Here is a 21,158-nt window from a genome sequence, read left to right on the forward strand (position 1 = left end):
CCAGACAAACAAGAGACCAACAAGAGACCAGACAAACAACAGACCAACAAGAGACCAGACAAACAACAGACCAACAAGAGACCAGACAAACAACAGACCAACAAGAGACCAGACAAACAACAGACCAACAAGAGACCAGACAAACAACAGACCAACAAGAGACCAGACAAACAACAGACCAACAAGAGACCAGACAAACAACAGACCAACAACAGACCAGACAAACAACAGACCAACAACAGACCAGACAAACAACAGACCAACAACAGACCAGACAAACAAGAGACCAGACAAACAAGAGACCAACAACAGACCAGACAAACAACAGACCAACAAGAGACCAGACAAACAACAGACCAACAAGAGACCAGACAAACAACAGACCAACAAGAGACCAGACAAACAACAGACCAACAAGAGACCAGACAAACAACAGACCAACAAGAGACCAGACAAACAACAGACCAACAAGAGACCAGACAAACAACAGACCAACAAGAGACCAGACAAACAACAGACCAACAAGAGACCAGACAAACAACAGACCAACAAGAGACCAGACAAACAACAGACCAACAAGAGACCAGACAAACAACAGACCAACAAGAGACCAGACAAACAACAGACCAACAAGAGACCAGACAAACAACAGACCAACAAGAGACCAGACAAACAACAGACCAACAAGAGACCAGACAAACAACAGACCAACAAGAGACCAGACAAACAACAGACAAACAAGAGACCAGACAAACAACAGACAAACAAGAGACCAGACAAACAACAGACCAACAAGAGACCAGACAAACAACAGACCAACAAGAGACCAGACAAACAACAGACCAACAAGAGACCAGACAAACAACAGACCAACAAGAGACCAGACAAACAACAGACCAACAAGAGACCAGACAAACAACAGACAAACAAGAGACCAGACAAACAACAGACAAACAAGAGACCAGACAAACAAGAGACCAACAACAGACCAGACAAACAACAGACCAACAACAGACCAGACAAACAAGAGACCAACAACAGACCAGACAAACAAGAGACCAGACAAACAAGAGACCAACAACAGACCAGACAAACAACAGACCAACAAGAGACCAGACAAACAACAGACCAACAAGAGACCAGACAAACAACAGACCAACAAGAGACCAGACAAACAACAGACCAACAAGAGACCAGACAAACAACAGACCAACAAGAGACCAGACAAACAACAGACCAACAAGAGACCAGACAAACAACAGACCAACAAGAGACCAGACAAACAACAGACCAACAAGAGACCAGACAAACAACAGACCAACAAGAGACCAGACAAACAACAGACAAACAAGAGACCAGACAAACAACAGACAAACAAGAGACCAGACAAACAACAGACCAACAACAGACCAGACAAACAACAGACCAACAAGAGACCAGACCTGGAGACCACCCCAGAACCCAAACCCTGATGCCAGAAAACACAACCCGAAATAAAACCAATCCCTTTGGGAAACAGTCTCCCCCCCCTTGACCCCCCTACCATACCCCCTACTGCCCCTGACTCCTCCCCCTGCTCCTTAGCTACCCAGATCCACCCCTTTAGCCCTCCCTGCCCCTGATCCCACACAGCAGCAAGCCAGCCTCAGTCCAGACCCCCCCGGACCCTCCAATCAGCCTTCACCTCTCCCAGCATCCCCTATTCCATCACCATCACCCAACAACACAACCGACCCCCTAGAGGCCCTCATCCAAATCTGAAACAAAATGATCATTTGAGTTGCCTCTTCGTTAATTCTCCTGCCCCCACAAAAAAACGTAATGTGAAAAAGTAGATTTTCATCCCGGGCCTATATTCTAAGACTTGATTGGGGTTGGGCCGGCCCGGGTTTAGCGCAACATTGTAACCTACTGTATGTGTGAGACCAACGGGTGGCTGTGTGAGAAGTGTGTCTATCTCTCACATAACTAGAATGAGATTCACTTTCTATGAACTCTCTCCCTCTCTGCTCTGATAGACATGAGCCTGCAACTTTCATCTCTCCAGCGTTCCACTTCAATATTTATTTCCTTATAGAATCATTACCATGCAAAGGGTTCTGGAGGAACTGCAGCACCCCTGATAAATTGAAATCAATTTGACAAAGTTATAGAATTACTGCTCTGTTCAGAAATAAATTAAATAATTCAGAATAGCCTACTACACCATGAGAAGGCCTATAATTTAGCCACAGAGAATCAATAGCTTCTTGTGGATTGTAGCCCAATAACAAGGAATAGCCTACAGTAGGGAACGCGCGGCAAATCTGTCAACAAACAGCATGCAGACAAAACAGGCCTTTCACAATATTTCAAATACAATCGAGGGAAAATACAGGTTGGAAAGCAAATGGCTCCTGCTGAAAAAGAGAAGACTGTAGGCTACCAACATACTTCCAAATATTGTTTTACAAAGTAAAACAAGAGAGAGATAAGCTTTTGGCACGAGCGCACGGCATTGGGTGAAACAGTGAAACTGAAAAGCATTTTTATGACAAATAACTTCCTCCTATTTTAGCCTACAATATGTGTCGACACACCTAGGCCTAGGCTATTGATGGATTCAAGACAAGGTGGTTTTTACGGATCTCAGTTTGTCAGTGTCAACGTAGCCTGCCATTTCGATCACCTGAGCTGTATTAAAAAAGATTCTGCCAAAGTCTCCAGTCATGTCAAGTAAAAAGACCCTCGGCTACTAAAATGTTTCCCAATGTGTGCTACTTCTGTGAGTGCCTCTACTCTACTGTTCGATGCCCCTACGCAAATGTGATGATATGCATGCAATGATTTATTATAAAAGCAGATTTTTTTTTCTCTCATGAGTTCCGGTACTACACTGCTCAAAAAAATAAAGGGAACACTTAAACAACACAATGTAACTCCAAGTCAATCACACTTCTATGAAATCAAACTGTCCACTTAGGAAGCAACACTGATTGACAATAAATTTCACATGCTGTTGTGCAAATGGAATAGACAAAAGGTGGAAATTATAGGCAATTAGCAAGACACCCCCAAAAAAGGAGTGATTCTGCAGGTGGTGACCACAGACCACTTCTCAGTTCCTATGCTTCCTGGCTGATGTTTTGGTCACTTTTGAATGCTGGCGGTGCTCTCACTCTAGTGGTAGCATGAGACGGAGTCTACAACCCACACAAGTGGCTCAGGTAGTGCAGTTCATCCAGGATAGCACATCAATGCGAGCTGTGGCAAAAAGGTTTGCTGTGTCTGTCAGCGTAGTGTCCAGAGCATGGAGGCGCTACCAGGAGACAGGCCAGTACATCAGGAGACGTGGAGGAGGCCGTAGGAGGGCAACAACCCAGCAGCAGGACCGCTACCTCCGCCTTTGTGCAAGGAGGTGCACTGCCAGAGCCCTGCAAAATGACCTCCAGCAGGCCACAAATGTGCATGTGTCAGCATATGGTCTCACAAGGGCTCTGAGGATCTCATCTCGGAACCTATGGCAGTCAGGCTACCTCTGGCGAGCACATGGAGGGCTGTGCGGCCCCACAAAGAAATGCCACCCCACACCATGACTGACCCACCGCGAAACCGGTCATGCTGGAGGATGTTGCAGGCAGCAGAACGTTCTCCACGGCGTCTCCAGACTCTGTCACGTCTGTCACATGTGCTCATGTGCTCAGTGTGAACCTGCTTTCATCTGTGAAGAGCACAGGGCGCCAGTGGCGAATTTGCCAATCTTGGTGTTCTTTGGCAAATGCCAAACGTCCTGCACGGTGTTGGGCTGTAAGCACAACCCCCACCTGTGGACGTCGGGCCCTCATACCACCCTCATGGAGTCTGTTTCTGACCGTTTGAGCAGACACATGCACATTTGTGGCCTGCTAGAGGTCATTTTGCAGGGCTCAGGCAGTGCTCCACCTTGCACAAAGGCGGAGGTAGCGGTCCTGCTGCTGGGTTGTTGCCCTCCTACGGCCTCCTCCACGTCTCCTGATGTACTGGCCTGTCTCCTGGTAGCGCCTCCATGCTCTGGACACTACACTGACAGACACAGCAAACCTTCTTGCCACAGCTCGCATTGATGTGCCATCCTGGATGAGCTGCACTACCTGAGCCACTTGTGTGGGTTGTAGACGCCGTCTCATGCTACCACTAGAGTGAGAGCACCGCCAGCATTCAAAAGTGACGAAAACATCAGCCAGGAAGCATAGGAACTGAGAAGTGGTCTGTGGTCACCACCTGCAGAATCAGTCCTTTATTGGGGGTGTCTTGCTAATTGCCTATAATTTCCACCTTTTGTCTATTCCATTTGCACAACAGCATGTGAAATTTATTGTCAATCAGTGTTGCTTCCTAAGTGGACAGTTTGATTTCACAGAAGTATGATTGACTTGGAGTTACATTGTGTTGTTTAAGTGTTCCCTTTATTTTTTTGAGCAGTGTACAATTCTCTAAGTCACGGAGACAGACCATACAGCTGGAAATTACGTAAGTCTAGTACGAGAATACCGACAACTGTGGAAGCATCTATTCTATGCAACAACCATATCTACGCCTGACGTATCCATTACAACAGACACTATCGGGAACCGCTTAGAAAGCGACAACTACGAAAGACATTGTGGCTTCTAGGGATGTTAACCAGAGACTCTCTGATGAACTGACTCTCCAGCAGACAGACCGGCGATTCCAACAGAGAAGACAACGACATAAGGGCGTAAATATATACATTGCAATTATTCTCGAATGAGCGGCTGTCCATGTGCAAAGGATTAGCATTTCAACTAATATAATTATCAACTGTGTGTAGTGAATCCATTTTGTCTCTCCCGCTCTTTTCCTGTCCCCACCCCTTTCCATTGTCTACCAAGCCGTCATACTGGTTTAGCCCACTAGGGACTCATCAATGCATTGTGTTAGTAACCAATATCTACTGTTTGTTCGTTATGTATTTCTGTGATTATTTAGTTAGTTAGTAAATAAATAATTAAGACAATTTGTACATAGCTGATTCATCATTTAGGCTAGGGTTCATGCAGATATTCAATGTTCAGTAATGATGTTCAGTAATGAGAATGTTCAGTAATGAGAACTGACGAGGTAATAATGATACATTAATAGAAGAATAATCGATAAATATAAAAATATCTGAAGAGTCGATTCGGGAAATAGAGATTTTCCTGTGGTGCCCTGACTTCCTAGTTAATTAAAGTTGACATGATTAGTTTAATCACGTAATAATACTTACACAGAGAATTGATTTGATAAAATAAGTCTTCACATTTAATGATAGTCACAGACACGACAATTGTATCGAGGCAGAGATCTGGGAAAGGGTACCGAAACATTTCTGCAGCATTGAAGGTCCCCAAGAACACAGTGGCCTCCATCATTTTTAAATGGAAGAAGTTTGGAACCACCAAGACTCTTCCTAGAGTTGGCCGCCCGGCCAAACTGAGCAATCGGGGGAGAAGGGCCTTGGTCAGGGAGGTGGCGAAGAACCCAATGGTCACTCTGATAGAGCATCACATCTGGAGGAAACCTGGCACAATCCCTAGGGGGAAGCATGGTGGTGGCAGTTTCATGCTGTGAGGATGTTTTTCAGCTTCAGGGACTGGGAGACTAGTCAGGATCGAAGGAAAGATGAAGTACAGAGAGATCCTTGATGAAAACCTGCTCCAGAGCGCTCAGGACCTCAGACTGGGGAAAAGGTTCACCTTCCAACAGGACAACAACCCTATGCACACAGCCAAGACCACACAGGAGAGGCTTTGGGACAAGTCTCCGTAAGTCCTTGAGTGGCCCAGCCAGAGCCCGGACTTGAACCCAATCAAACATCTCTGGAGAGACCTGAAAATAGTTGTGCAGTGACGCTCCCCATCCAACCTGACAGAGCTTGAGAGGATCTGCAGAGAAGAATGGGAGAAACTCCCCAAATACAGGTGTGCCAAGCTTATAGCTTCATACCCAAGAAGACTAGAGACTGCAATTGCTGCCAAAGGTGCTTCAACAAAGTACTGAGTAAAGGGTCTGAATACTTATGTAAATGTAATATTTAAGTTTTTTATTTGTAATAAATTAGCAAACATTTCTAAAAAACTGTTTTTGCTTTGTTATTATGGGGTATTGTGTATAGATTGATGAGGGGGGGGGGGAAACAATTTAATCCATTTTATAATAAGGCTGTAACATAACAAAATGTGGAAAAAGTAAAGGGGTCTGAATACTTTCCGAATGCACTGTATAATCAAGTCTCACCTGGGTTTGATCATGGGCATCTCAAAGGTGATGTTCTCCACCAGCGTCGCATTGAGCAGCCAGGGCTTCTGGGAAGCATAGGCCACAGAGCCTCTCTTCCTGCCAAGATAAACACAGTATCAAGATCAACCAACATCTCACAACTTCCTGTCTTTTCTCAATGACGCACAAAGATAAACACACTTCATGGCAGACTAGGTTCAAATGTAAAATGGTTTTGGATTGCTTTCTGTGTTGTTCAATTACAATGGAAAGTCAGGGTATTATCTTGTTTTTTTGTAATACAGGCAGTTACTTCACTGTATTGACTAGATACTGTTTGTATTTTTCTATTGTGGATAACAGTGTAAATACAGCATCTCCATAGTGACAATCTGGTGCGAGGCGTCATGTGTGCTTACTGGATGTCCCCATCACCAGCTGCATCCTTGTCTGATGTGGGGCTGCAATGGCACACACACACACACACACACACACACACACACACACACACACACACACACACACACACACACACACACACACACACACACACACACACACACACACACACACACACACACACACACACGTAATGTATACAGTCGGCAACACAAACCAAAACAAGGCCATCGTTGCCCTATATGTGCATGTCTATCATTAGATCTTGTGTCTATAAATAAAACAAACTATTACTTCCTGCAATTTGAAGAGTCTGATTCACTCTGAATATAGAAGACGGAGTTTTTGCAAAAAGCTGCATACGTCATGGCTGGATTTAATGCGGTTGTATTTAGTCTGTTATTGCGTGTCTTTTCTTGGCGTAGTTATAATTGGTGTGACATATTAGTGAGATAAATACAAGATAGAGGAAAGGGATGGACACACACACACTCTCTGAGTTCCCCTGTGGTCTGCCAGGGGTGACAGGAGCTCAGCTGCCTATCCTTGGCTGCTACATGAGAGAGGGAGAAGGGGAGCGGGAGGAGTGAAAGGGATGATGAGAGGGAGAACTAGAATATTTTTGAAAGGAAAGAGAGTTGGTTGATAAGCGTCCCAGGGTCTATCTAATGATCCTGATCACCACAGACAGACAGGGCCAGTTGAGAGGCATGTCCCAGACAGGATGTCAGAAGGCTGTGCTCCAGTGATTAAACAGCGGATTAGATGAAGTGGAAACCAAGGGGGGAATTCTAACATCCACTTAATGGTCCCAAACAGTAAATCTTGATTCCCATGTAAAATAGCCTTTTGAGTGACCAAAACATCACCCATGTCATTTTTCCCCAGATAAAAATGCTTAGAATTTAAGAAAATCGTCCTTTTTCTTTCATGTATAACTATCAGCAAGGCTTAAAAGACCGGCTGAGAGGGCGGAGAGCAAATAGGCTGAGTGGGCGGGGAGTTCACCTTGACTGACAGTTCTTTGACACAACTACGTCAAGAAACTCGGATGCAGCGCTGCATTGAAATAATCTCAAGCACATTTGCAGATACATAAAGAAACGAACATCAAACAAACATTTAAATTGCATGCAACATCCATCCCCGTCATACACTACCGGTCAAAAGTTTTAGAACACCTACTCATTCAAGGGTTTTTATATGTTTTTTTTAAACTATTTTCTACATTGTAGAATAATAGTGAAGACATCAAAACTATGGAATCATGTAGTAACCAAAAAAGTGTTAAACAAATTAAAATATATTTTATATTTGAGATTCTTCACTTGATGACTAGCAAACTAGCAAACACCAGACATAGATGAAAGGGGAAACCTAGAAGTATCTTTGCCATATATTAATAGGATAAACCTGTAATTATATTTGTGGACACCCTGCAGTAGAATGTTGGCACCAGTAGACTGCCTAGCTAGCTATGTAAACCACACAATTTATGCGATGATGGTTACTAGTCGGTACTTCTTTAGTTAAGTAAGAAAATAAGACGCTACCATTTGGTCATCCTACTTTGATCTTGTTTCATCCAAATACTGTATCATTCAATTTCATGAAAAACATGATTTGGACTATGCAGGACCAAAGTCAAATTGAGCATTTTACTTAAGTGGAAGTTAGGATTCACACCTAAAGTTGGGAGTAATAACTCAGACACACCGGTAGGAATGTCAAACAGAGTGCCGGCAGTCAATTTCTTAAAAGGCCTTGAAGTCCTCAGCCACTCAGCCTTGTTAAAATACTCCAAACCAGAAGGTGGCAGTAGCTTTGTTTGGCAATGCATGTCCGTGTGTGTTACTTAGTTCATGGTCTAGATTCCAGCGTTAGGTAGCTGTAGAAAGCTCTTGTTGATACTAGCCAGATTGCCACAGCTAGATAACTCCTAGTAAGATGACAAATAAATAATTTAATTCACTCTTCATTACCCTATACTGCCAGTGTCCCTTGCTAAATGTTTAGCTAGCTAGAATTCTCAGTAGCTAGCACAACATATCTAGCTAGCTATCTATCTATGGACATTGCACTAACTGGGCAGCTATAATGTAAATACTAGCTACAGTGGTTAGCTATCTTGAAGGAAGTATTTAGTGTTGTGTGCATTGCATTGCATCTGTGCCCTTAGCCAGCTACCATCCCATAGCCTACATTGCATATGAAATATGACTGGCTCATGACATTTAACCGTGGATGTACGGACAAAATGCCCTCTTTTTTCCTTTTTGTTGTCATGTTGGTGATTCGTGCTCTCTGATTGGCTCAAAGTCAAGTTGTTGGCCACTGACGAGCTTCACAATTCAACAAGTAGAAACAGCAGGATCGTCGCTACAGGGTCGGCACGCAGTAGGTACAGCTTTTGTTCTAGCAAGAGAAGGAACGGCCTCCCACTGTGATAAGTACCTATCGGCGGTCTACCGGCAGTAAGATTATCGGTGCGTTTCATGTTTAAGGTGTAGCAGTGAGGGAACTTGTGTCTAATAACACTAAGTGAAGCAGACTTCTGCTGAGGTCTTAGGTGGGACACTGAGCTCAGATGGTGTAGTCTACAGTCATCAGTGTTGACCAGGGGTCGACAACAGTCGTTTCACTTAGGAAATCTGTTCGTAAGTATTCCCACAAATAAAAAAAGAGAAATTATGTGATAATTTCTCAACGTAATCGAGGTATGAAATGATTGTTCCCTATTTTGGGGCTTAGTTGTGGTCAATTAGCGGCGTACAAATTATTATAATTATGTTGCGGCCCCCAGTCCCCCAACACCGTACAAAATCAGCTGGCTGCTGAATCTAGTTGCCTTCCCATGGTGTAGACTGAATCATTATTCAACATTATGAAAATATATATGAATGATGCATGAGCTATTAAATGACTATGGCCAAAAACATGTAATTCAAACACACGATGATAATAAATGATACAACTTCACGTATTGATTAAGTCTCCCAGTCACTGCACAACAAAGTAAATACAAGAAGTCGCAGAAATGGTGTTAACGTATGGCTGTATACTGTATAGCAGTATGCTTCACAGTGAAGAAGTATAAGAAACAGTATCCTCTGGGATACGCACTGATTTGTGTCTTGAACTACTATTCGCTACTGTCCTCACAGCCTCAGGTGTACACCAATTCTATTTCTATTGGCACTACCTCATACACATCCCCCTCAAATATCCTCTCTCTCTTTCTTACAGGGCACTCTGGGATGCAACAGAGAAACCACAGGTCAGCAGCTATAACCTTGGTGGTCTGTCTGGGAGAAAAACATGTCTTTATCCCTTTATTCCATTACTCTGATAGCCCCGGCCTGCTGAGGGATTTTTACTGTTTCCAGGATTCTGTCAGCAGGTACACACACACACCTGTGGTATTCCTCGTATTTTTATATTTTTCTCTCTGCATTGTCGGGAAGGGCCTGTATCTACGCAGTTCACTGTTAGTTTACTGTTGTTTACGAAGCATGTGACAAATGCAATTCGATTTGATTTGACACACATACCGACAAACAGGCTTCCATGCACATAAGTACCACAAAAGCCACACACACACACACCGTAGCATAGTACAAAGCTTCGTGTTTTATTACGGAAAGTAGCGGAGCAGGACAGAGATAGAGGGATTACCCAAAGACAACAGCCGTGTGTGTCTTTTGTTGTTGTTGTGTGTGTGTGTGTGTGTGTGTGCGCGCATGCACGATTGTCTGTGTGTGTGTGTGTGTGTGTGCGTGTGTATTGCTCCCTGTTTGGATCATGCTGTGAGTGACATCATTGACAGATGGAAAGTTGAGCTGTGTTGACAGTGATGTAGAGCATATTCAATTGTACCCTGCTATGTGTGTGAGAAAGATTGTTGCCGGAGACATAAACACAGATCCGTGTATGTCCTACCAAGACATCCTCTGTATCTCTACTGTGGATGTGTCTCTTACATCAGTGACCCCTGTTCATATTGTGTTGACCTGGCGTATCCTAGAGCTATAGAAATGTTCGTACGATCCAATACATGTACATACCTCTCATCGCCTTCAGACACATACCTCTCATCGCCTTCAGAATCCAGGATGGGCAAACTGCAGAGAAAAGAAAAAGAGTTGAGAAAACAGAGGTCAGATCAATGTAAAAAGGTAGAATATTATTTAGGGCAATATTTCTTAAACTATGAAACTCATGTAGTTACAGTAGTACTAAACAGTAGTACTAAAAAAAAAGTATCATCTTAATATTTGACCCAACCTCTGTTGCCACTAGTGCTCCCTTTCACTGTGGCAGCAGTTTGGGTGCTCCTGGCTCAGTTTGAACTTCCCCAGGCCAGTAGGCACTGCTGTTGTATTTTTAGCCTTGACTAGTTGACATGTTTCCCTGAGTTCCTGGGTCAGTGTTTCTGATGGAGTGAGTTTACAGACAGAAAGGTGAGAGCTGCAGATGTAGGATCAGATTACCCACCCTCAATTCCTAACCTTAACCATTAGGAGGATAGGAAAACATCTGACTCTGGGCCAGTTTCTCGGGGCATATTTGACATACTCTGTGTTTTCACACCACCAAGCATGTAAAATGGCCAGCTCTCGATGAGACATGACCAGGGAACACAGCTGTCAACAAACATTCCGGAAGACTGATATTTAAGAATCGGATGATGTGCCACACACACTCACGCACACGTGCACACACAAGCCTTAAAGTCAAAAAAAGAAAGAAAAAGAAAGTGAGGTAGTGTGTTGAGAAGGTGTGAGGCCTGTGAGGAAAAAGGTCTTGTGACTGCAGGACAAATAACACACGGCAGAACAACTTTCACGTTAGACCAACTAATACTAGTACTAATAATAGTACTAATACTGTACTGCAAGTAACTCCAGCTGTAGCACTTACACACTACTGTATGTCAGTCAATGTTAAAAACTTAGACTAAAGAAAACTGCAGAAGAAAGAGTTTGATAAAAGTCTCAAAATCCACAGAGTTCTCAACAGTTTGACAGAGAAATAGACCCAGTCACTGGAGAGGCTAACGATGTCCCAGCTATCAGAGTGAGAGCTAACGTGCCATGTAAGAGGCTATACTTATCCTCTCCTATTGTGCTTCCTTCACAAACAGGATCACCAAACTATTAGAGCTGATGACAACCAGCTTTCATCTCTTACGGAGACTCCTCATCGTTAAGGATAATTATACTCTTCATGTTCAGACCTGCAGATAAGAGATTTTTAAAACCACAATCCTGAGGCCAAATGTATTTAAATGACCATTGAACAGCAGGCGATATTCCAGATTGATTGTGATGTCATTCTGCAAGCGCATCAGTACGTATAGAGAACTGTGATCCTAATGGGAAATATTATTATCACCCAGCTAGGGCGTACAGCACATATCACAACTAAAAGATAAAAGGAACAGATACTTAGCTAGGAAGAACCTAATGTCTTTCCTGGTGACCACTCCTGATAATAGTGAGAACGAGACAATGATAATGAATCTTGGTGTGAGGAGACGCCACTTTCTCAGCCCAAATGAAAGTCTCTTCGCCCTGCTCTTTAACTCAACACAAACACCCAGAAACCGTGAGGAGAACAAACTCTACCCATTTCACCAATGCTGCAGGCTTGACAAGCAATCTACGATTAGACATATCTGATGAAAAACTGGACATGCACTGAACAACAGTCAATATCAGGCAATTACACCATTTTAGTCAACTTTTCTATTCTATTCGCGGAACCCAGAACTCATCTTGCGAACTGTTACGAGAGATTACTCGAAGTCATCATCCCAACCTCTCTGAGTATGTGCGGTGTCCTACTTCGAACATGAGGGGACCCCTCTACGGGGGTTCACAGGGATTACTACACAGGGGTGAGGGTAAGGTCGAGGGGGAGGGGATGTGGCACGGCGTAAAGACAGTGATGACAGTAGGGAGAAGTGCTGCCAGGTCAAACCAAACAAACACACTGCTGACAGAGTCCTTGTTGGAGACTGTTAGTGCCAGTTAAAGGAAACAACTGGCAAAACAATTCATTGGAGATAACATAGGTGTCGTAAGATCACAACCACAGAGTCTTAGCTACTGTTTTGATTTAATGGGTGTAATGGATGGGACCATACTCGCACACTTTGGCTTACATAGAGGATTAGACCTGTGGTCTAAAAGGGCTAGCTGCTAGCTTTTCTCATAGGCCAACCTGGCACAATTAGCCACTATGCTGAGTACAACCAGCTGAGCACATAATTATATCTGGTAAAAAAAATAACGAATCAACCTATCGGAGACATCACACTGTAGAGCCACCATCCAATCGCATTTGTTAAACAGATCAACTTGGCTACCAGTTGGATGTTCTAAAACCTCAAGGTTTAATTTGTTACTCTTGACTTGGTCTAAAAAGTGGTGTACCAATATATTGGCACCGTTTCACATACAACCATGTGATTTTACAAATAAATATTTATTTTTGTAACTAAAGCGTAAAAAAAGTTGATAGTGGTATTGTCAAATAGCTGTATTGTATAACAGTTACTATCACTGACTGGTGGTACAGTCCACTAAGGCATTTAGGCCTAAGTTTGAGGGCTATAACGGCAGTGCGTTTGAAGCCTTCTTATGGCATGTTAAAAAAAAAAGAAGGGAAAAAATAAGGAAATAAAACTTCACTGCTGGGCCTAGGCACCCCGTCCTTAAGTTTTAAATTAAATTAACATTTTTAAACACCTGAAACAGCTTTTTCGTGCAATCTAGAGCCATAAACATTATGCTTAATTCTATGACAAAAATCTGTATATCTTTCTGCATATCTAAGCATATATTTTGAGCTGTCTGTATCATCCTAACTCGTGGTTCTTTGTTTGTTATATAATAATGTGCAAAACTAATGAAGGACATTTTTATTTGCAGTGTACAAACATGACATGATGAACAGGAATGACATTTACTCTCACGGGTGGCCAAAATATTTCTCTGAAGAAGCCTCCTGAAAATGTGTTTAACAAAGGTTATGCTGTGCTATCGCAAATTACGGTGACTTTGATGATGACAACAATGATGCTGCTGATTAAAAACATTACACATGATGATAATGATGACGATGATGACGACGACGACAAGGATGATGATGATGACTATGCTGGAAAACAACATCCCACAAAAAAGATCTGACCCAACAGTTCAAAGTCAAACTGTCCACAGGAAGCTCAGGACATTAGCCAACCCCTGATCCCCACCACAGTAACGTTCCACTCTAAACATCACATTAAATCCTTTATGAGGGCACAGCCTAAATAGCCTTTGTCTAACTCTGTTTATATGATAAGTGTGTGGGATGGCGCCAGCCGCCAGGGTGTAGGTTGGGCTCCAGTATCTGAGGACGTGCCAGCTTGTCCCTGGCATGAGGACCAGAGAGGGTGTGTTTGGCTGACAGGGGGACAATCAGGTATCTGATCTTTATGAAGAGACAGAGAGTAGTCTGACCATGGACAGGTGGCCAGTCACAAAGCCAAAGCCTGAGTACAAACTCAATGTAGATACTTACACATTAACACCAAGGCTCAAGACCTTATCTATCCTTTCATTCAATCTCTCCCCTGTGCCATCTCTCTCTGGCCCCCTTGGAACTCTATGTCATCCCCTTAATTCTCCCCCTTAACTCTGTCTCCCTCCTTCCCTCCCTACAGTGTGGCTTTTTTATCTTTCCTTTTATCTTTCATTAGGTGGGAGGATCTGAGCAGAGACGGGCCGTATTTCATGTATTTTACATGTATTTTACATGTCGTATTTCAATTACTTTTGAGTATTTTGTCCTTTGCATTTCACCAACCTGAACTACAATCCAATGCATTTTGGAACAAGATACTTTCGAGACCTCTAATTTGTATTTTCATTCTTCATAGCGGTTCATTTTGTGGCCCCCTTTCATCCTGCATTGGTATCAGAAGTCTGATGGCACTATGGTGTGATAAGAGTGTCTGATAAAGGACCAAAATGTACAGTTGAAGTCAGAAGTTTACATACACTTAGGTTGGAGTCATTAAAACTTGTTTTTCAACCACTCCACACATTTCTTGTTAACAAACTATAGTTTTGGCAAGTCGGTTAGGACATCTACTTTGTGCATGACACAAGTCATATTTCCAACAATTGTTTACAGACAGATTCTTTCACTTATAATTCACTGTATCACAATTCCAGTGGGTCAGAAGTTTACATACAGTAAGTTGACTGTGCCTTTAAACAGCTTGGAAAATTCCAGAAAATTATGTTATGGCTTTTTGAGTCAATTGGAGGTGTACCTGTGGATGTATTTCAAGGCCTACCTTCAAACTCAGTGCCTCTTTGCTCGACATGATGGGAAAATCATAAGAAATCAGCCAAGACCTCCACAAGTCTGGTTCATCCTTTGGAGCAATTTCAAAATGCCTGAAGGTACCACATTCATCTGTACAAACAATAGTACGCAAGTATAAATACCATGGGACCACGCAGCCGTCATACCGCTCAGGAAGGAGACGCGTTCTGTCTCATAGAGATGTGCGAAAAGTGCAAATCAATCCCAGAACAACAGCAAAGGACCTTGTGAAGATGCTGGAGGAAACAGGTACAAAAGTATCTATATCCACAGTAAAACGAGTCCTATATCGACATAACCTGAAAGGCCGCTCAGCAAGGAAGAAGCCACTGCTCCAAAACCGCCATAAAAATTGCACAACTGCACATGGAGACAAAGATCATACTTTTTGGAGAAATGTCCTCTGGTCTGATGAAACAAAAATGGAACTGTTTGGCCATAATGACCATCATTATGTTTGGAGGAAAAAGGGGGAGGCTTGCAAGCCGAAGAACACCATCCCAACCGTGAAGCACGGGAGTGGCAGCATCATGTTGTGGGAGTGCTTTGCTGCAGGAGGGACTGGTGCACTTCACAAAACAGATGGCATCATGAGGCAGGAAAATGATGTGGATATATTGAAGCAACATCTCAAGACATCAGTCAGGAAGTTAAAGCTTGGTCGCAAATGAGTCTTCCAAATGGACAATGACCCCAAGCATACTTCCAAAGTTGTGGCAAAATACCTTAAGGACAACAAAGTCAAGGTATTGGAGTGGCCATCACAAAGCCCTGACCTCAATCCCATAGAAAATTTGTGGGCAGAACTGAAAAAGCGTGTGCGAGCAAGAAGGCCTACAAACCTAACTCAGTTACACCAGCTCTGTTAGGAGGAATGGGCCAAAATTCACCCAACTTATTGTGGGAAGCTTGTGTAAGGCTACCCGAAACGTTTGACCGAAGTTCAACAATTTAAAGGCAATGCTACCAAATACTAATTGAATGTATGTAAACTTCTGACCCACTGGGAATGTGATGAAATAAATAAAATCTGAAATAAATCATTATCTCTACTATTATTCTGACATTTCACATTCTTAAAATATAGTGGTTATCCTAACTGACCTAAGACAGGGAATTTTTACTAGGATTAAATGTCAGGAATTGTGAAAAACTGAGTTTAAATGTATTTGGCTGTGTACGTAAACGTCCGACTTCAAATGTAAATGTAAAAATTAACACTTCCAAAGCACGCTGGGTATTTTTCCTAATGAGCTCCGCCCCTGAAACAAGGCCAATAATAATATCCAGTGGGAGTGGCAGACATTTTTATCCAGAGCAACTAAAAGTCACACAATATAACAGAATAGATTAACCGGAATGACTTTTACTCTCACGGTGGCCAAAAATAACTATCTGAAAGCCTCGCCCCTACTAAGCCACGCCTACAGTCTTCTGATCTGACCCGGTGGATTATCGCTCCATAAACCAGAATCAACAACCCAACTTAAAAAAGTTAACAATGGGCTGTTTGTGACCCAACTGGCTGGATCAAAAACCCAACGTGTGTTCTGTCCAATAATTGGGTTGTTTTTAACCCAGCTTTTTTTTGAGTGCAGTGCATTCAACTAAGGTAGATAAACAACCACATATTACAGTCATAGCAAGTCAAACATTTTTGTTACTGTTACTGAAGATGGCGCCGACAGATAGGGCAGCTCTGCTTCTAAGCAACTGTCGTGACGTGACTCTCATTAATGTGATGACTTATCTATTGAATAATTACTTACTATGTTTAATTGTTACTGTATTCAATTAATCATGTAACAATTAACTCAGTGATTTGGGGCACCACGGGATAAGTTGTTTACAGAGTTACCGTCTCCTGAATTAACTCAAGAATATATATAGATAAGTCACTAATTCCTAATTTCCTCATATCAGTCTCATTCTGAACGTCGCAGACTTCGTGAATCTGCACAAACCCGAGTCTTTCTAATCATTCCGTACCACACAAATTGATTTTGTTATTTATTTACTAACAAACTAAATGATAACACAGGATACACACACACGGTATAGGTTATTTATTAGAAACTTAATATGGGGACAACAGGTCCTGTCACGTCCTGACCATAGTTCTTATGTGTTGTGCTTGTTTTAGTGTTGGTCAGGACGTGAGCTGGGTGGGCATTCTATGTTGTGTGTCTAGTTTGTCTGTTTCTGTGTTCGGCCTAATATGGTTCTCAATCAGAGGCAGCTGTCAATCGTTGTCCCTGATTGAGAATCATATATAGGTGGCTTGTTTTGTGTTGGGATTTGTGGGTGGTTGTTTCCTGTCTCTGTTTTTTGTCTGCACCAGAAAGGACTGTATCGGTTTTGCCACATTTGTAAGTGTTCACGTTTTCGTCTGTCTATTCGTTTAATTAAAGATATTGAACACGGAATACGCTGCGTCTTGGTCCGATCCCTGTTACACCCTCTCTTCTCATGAAGAGAGGGAAGGCTGCCGTTACAGGTCCCTAGCGGACTAACACAATATGACACTTGTTACACAAGATGGAGAGTTAGCGAGAGAGAGAAAGAGAAGCAACACATGGATACATTTGGGAACTACGCTCACAGTAGTCCTAATACCTTGCCCCGAACTGCCGCTCTTTTGGGTAAGAAGTAATGCATGTATTTACGTGTTGAAGGTCTTTATCGGGTATATCTGTTGGGCCCAGGCCTTCGTGGAAAAGGTTACGCTGTGTGATAAGAGTTTGATTGGGCCTTCTTCTTCGGATGGCCTTCTCCTTCGTTCTCAGGTGTAAGTCTCTGATTGTCCACAAGAGGTCACAATGTCCTTCTTCTTAGTGGTCTGTTTACTTGCACTCGGTCTGGAAGAGTGGTCTTCTGAGGACGGCTAATCAGCCTTGTCGATGAACCCCAGGAGTGGTAATGAGAGCATTGTAGGCAACGATGATTTGAAGAGAATAACTGGATGGTCCTACGTAAATTCACTTCCTTAGATACAGTACTTAGAACAGCTACTCAACCGTAGCATTGATTGGTAGAGGCTCCTTTGTCTTCTTCAACCTCGTATTGCGTTTCAGGGTCGTGACTAATGTAGACCTAGCTGCAGCCTGTGGTCCTTTTAGTCTGGTATGTTAATTCTTAACTCAATCTTTTATACCCTTGGGTAGAAAGGGGGCGTTTTCGCCATGCTGAAACGCTCTCTGGGTTCCCTGAGGCGTGGCTAGTTACGAGGCAAAGTATCCTAATTATTATGATCTCATTAGAGAACTAAAATCACAATCCTATCATCACAAAAACATTCTCTTCATCCTTGATATTTTCTACACCACGTAAAGGATGTAAACCTGATACACACAAAAGCTCCTCAAGTGTAAAACCTCTCAAGTGACAATGTTTTCGTTATAACATCTTTATACAATTTTTTTAAGTAATCAGAGAGGGCTCTGTAGACACTGATCCACTGTCCTGATCTTTGGATCCTGACAGGAGTCTTTATTTGTAGCTTTTATTTCAAATTTTTATTTAGGTATTTAAAAAAAAATGTATTGTTCGTTAAGGGATTGTAAGTAAACACCTGTTGTCTTCGGCGCATGTCACAAATCAAATTTGATGACACAACTTTGCAGTATTTAGTTTTTTTATTTCTTACATTATTAGCCCAGGATTTTTTTGTGTGTCATTACATACAGACGGAAATAACTTTTGGATATCAGAGCGGCAGTAACTCATGACTGGGAATACGACTTTCCCGAATTGGATCCTTTGTTTGTACCCTCCAGGGCAATTGAACTGATTCCAGATGCTGATCCAAAACACCGCCGGAGGAGAAGAGGTATTCAGAGTGGACTTCTAATCCAACTCAGGAGACGCGCACACCATCCACCGCTTCCGAGTATATTACTCCCTATTGTTCAGTCTCTGGATAATAACGTAGACGAGCTCAGGGCGAGAATCTCCTTCCAGAGAGACATCAGGGATTGTAACATACTCTGTTTCACAAATATGGCTCTCGGGATATACTGTCTTTGTCCAGTCAGCCAGCAGGGTTCTCAGTATATCGCGCAGACAGGAATAAAGAGCTCTCTGGGAAGAAGAAAGGTGAGGATGTATGTTTCATGACTAATCACTCATGGTGTGATTGTGATAACATACAGAAACTCAAGTCCTTTTCTTCACCCAACCTAGAATACCTCACAATCAAATGCCGACCGTATTACCTCCCAAGAGAATTCTCTTTGGTTAAAGTCACAGCCATGTATATTCCCCCACAAGCCGATCCCACGACGGCCCTCAAAGAACTTCACTGGACTTTATGCAAACTGGAAACCACATATCCCGAGGCCGCATTTATTGTAGCTGGGGATTTTAACAAAGCAAATATGAGGAAAATGCTACCGAAGTTCTATCAACACATTGACTGTAGTACCCACGCTACTAAAACACTCGACCACTGCTACAACTTACGGGAAGCCAACAAGGCCCTCACCCACCCTCCCTTCGGCAAATCTGATCATGACTCTGTTTTGATCCTCCCTTCCTATGGGCAGAAACTCAAACAGGAAGTACCCGTGCTAAGGACTATGCAACGCTGGTCTGACCAATTGGAATCACGCTTCAAGATTGTTTTGATCACGCGGACTGGGATATGTTCCCGGGTAGACTTCGAGAATAACATCTGACGAATACACAGATACGGTGACTGAGTTTATAAAGAAGCGTATAGGAGATGTTGTATCCACTGTGACTATTAAAATCGACTCTAACCAGAAACCGTGGATAGATGGCAGAGTTCGTGCAAAACTGAAAGCACAAACCACCGCATTTAACCATGGCAAGGTGACTGGGAATATAGCCGACTACAAACAGTGTAGGTATTCTCTCCGTAAGGCAATGAAACTGGCAAAACGTCAGTATAGAGACAAAGTGGAGTCACAATTCAACGGCTCAGACACAAGACGTATGTGGCATGGTATACAGACAATCACGAACAACAAAGGGGAAACCAGCCACGTCGCGGACACCGACATCTTGCTTCCGGACAAGCTAAAAACTTTCTGCGCCCACTTTGAGGATAACAGTGCCACCGACGCGGCCCGCTACCAAGGACTGTGGGCTCTCCTTCTCTGTGGCCGACGTGAGTAAGACATTAAAGCGCGTTAACCCTTGCAAGGCTGCCGACCTAGACGGCATCCCTAGCCGCATCCTCAGAGCACGCGCAGACCAGCTGGCTGGATTGTTTACGGGCATATTTCATCTCTTCCTATCCCAGTTTGCTGTCCCAACATGCTTCAAGATGTCCACCATTGTTCCTGTACCCAAGAAAGCAAAGGTAACTGAACTATAAATGACTATCGCCCCGTAGCACTCACTTCTGTCATCATGGAGTGCTTTGAGAGGCTAGTTATGGATCATATCACCTCTACCTTACATGACACCCTAGACACACTTCAATTTGCTTACCGCCCCAATAGATCCACAGACGATGCAATCACCATCGCACTTATCCCATCTGGACAAGAGGAATACCTATGTAAGAATGCTGTTCATTGACTATAGCTCAGCATTCAACACCATAGTACCCTCCAAGCTCATCATTAAGCTTGAGGCCCTGGGTCTGAACCCCGCCCTGTGCAACTGGGTCCTGGACTTCCTGACGGGCTGCCCCCAGGTAGGTGAAGGTAGGAAACAACACCTCCACTTCGCTGATCCTCAACACAGGGGCCCCACAAGGGAGCGTGCTCAGCCCCCTCCTGTACTCCCTGTTCACCCCTGACTGCGTGGCCACGCACGCCTCCAACTCAATCATCAAGTTTGCAGATGACACAACAGTAGTAGGCCTGATTACCAACAATGACGAGACAGCCTACAGAGAGGAGTTGAGGGCCCTGGGAGTGTGGTGCCAGGAAAATAACCTCTCACTCAATGTCGACAAAACAAAGGAGCTGATCGTGGATTTCAGGAAACAGCAGAGGGAGCACACCCATATCCACATCAACTGGCCGCAGTGGAGAAGGTGGAAAGCTTCAAGTTCCTCGGCATACACATCACTGACGATCTGAAATGGTCCACCCACACAGACAGTGTGGTGAAGGCGCAATAGCACCCAATGTCACAGGAAAACAACCACCCGAGCCACTGCC

General features: G+C 43.3%; 1 protein-coding gene across 4 annotated transcripts in view; it reads right to left on the reverse strand.

Moving 5' to 3' along the window:
• LOC139530269 (ATP-binding cassette sub-family C member 8-like) overlaps positions 1-21,158 on the reverse strand; it is a 129,112-nt gene that overhangs the window by 28,989 nt on the left and 78,965 nt on the right. For all 4 annotated transcript variants that reach the window (XR_011665994.1, XM_071326515.1, XM_071326516.1 and 1 more), the window contains exons 18-20: positions 10,704-10,760; positions 6,660-6,701; positions 6,259-6,357 (exon numbers count right to left, since the gene is read on the reverse strand). Coding sequence is in view for 3 of the 4 variants with exons in the window: in XM_071326515.1 (XP_071182616.1) it covers positions 6,259-6,357; positions 6,660-6,701; positions 10,704-10,760 (198 nt within the window). In the remaining variant the exon portion in view is untranslated. The remainder of the gene's footprint in view (positions 1-6,258; positions 6,358-6,659; positions 6,702-10,703; positions 10,761-21,158) is intronic.

Source organism: Salvelinus alpinus, chromosome 9, assembly GCF_045679555.1.
Source record: "Salvelinus alpinus chromosome 9, SLU_Salpinus.1, whole genome shotgun sequence".
Lineage (NCBI taxonomy): Eukaryota > Metazoa > Chordata > Actinopteri > Salmoniformes > Salmonidae > Salvelinus > Salvelinus alpinus.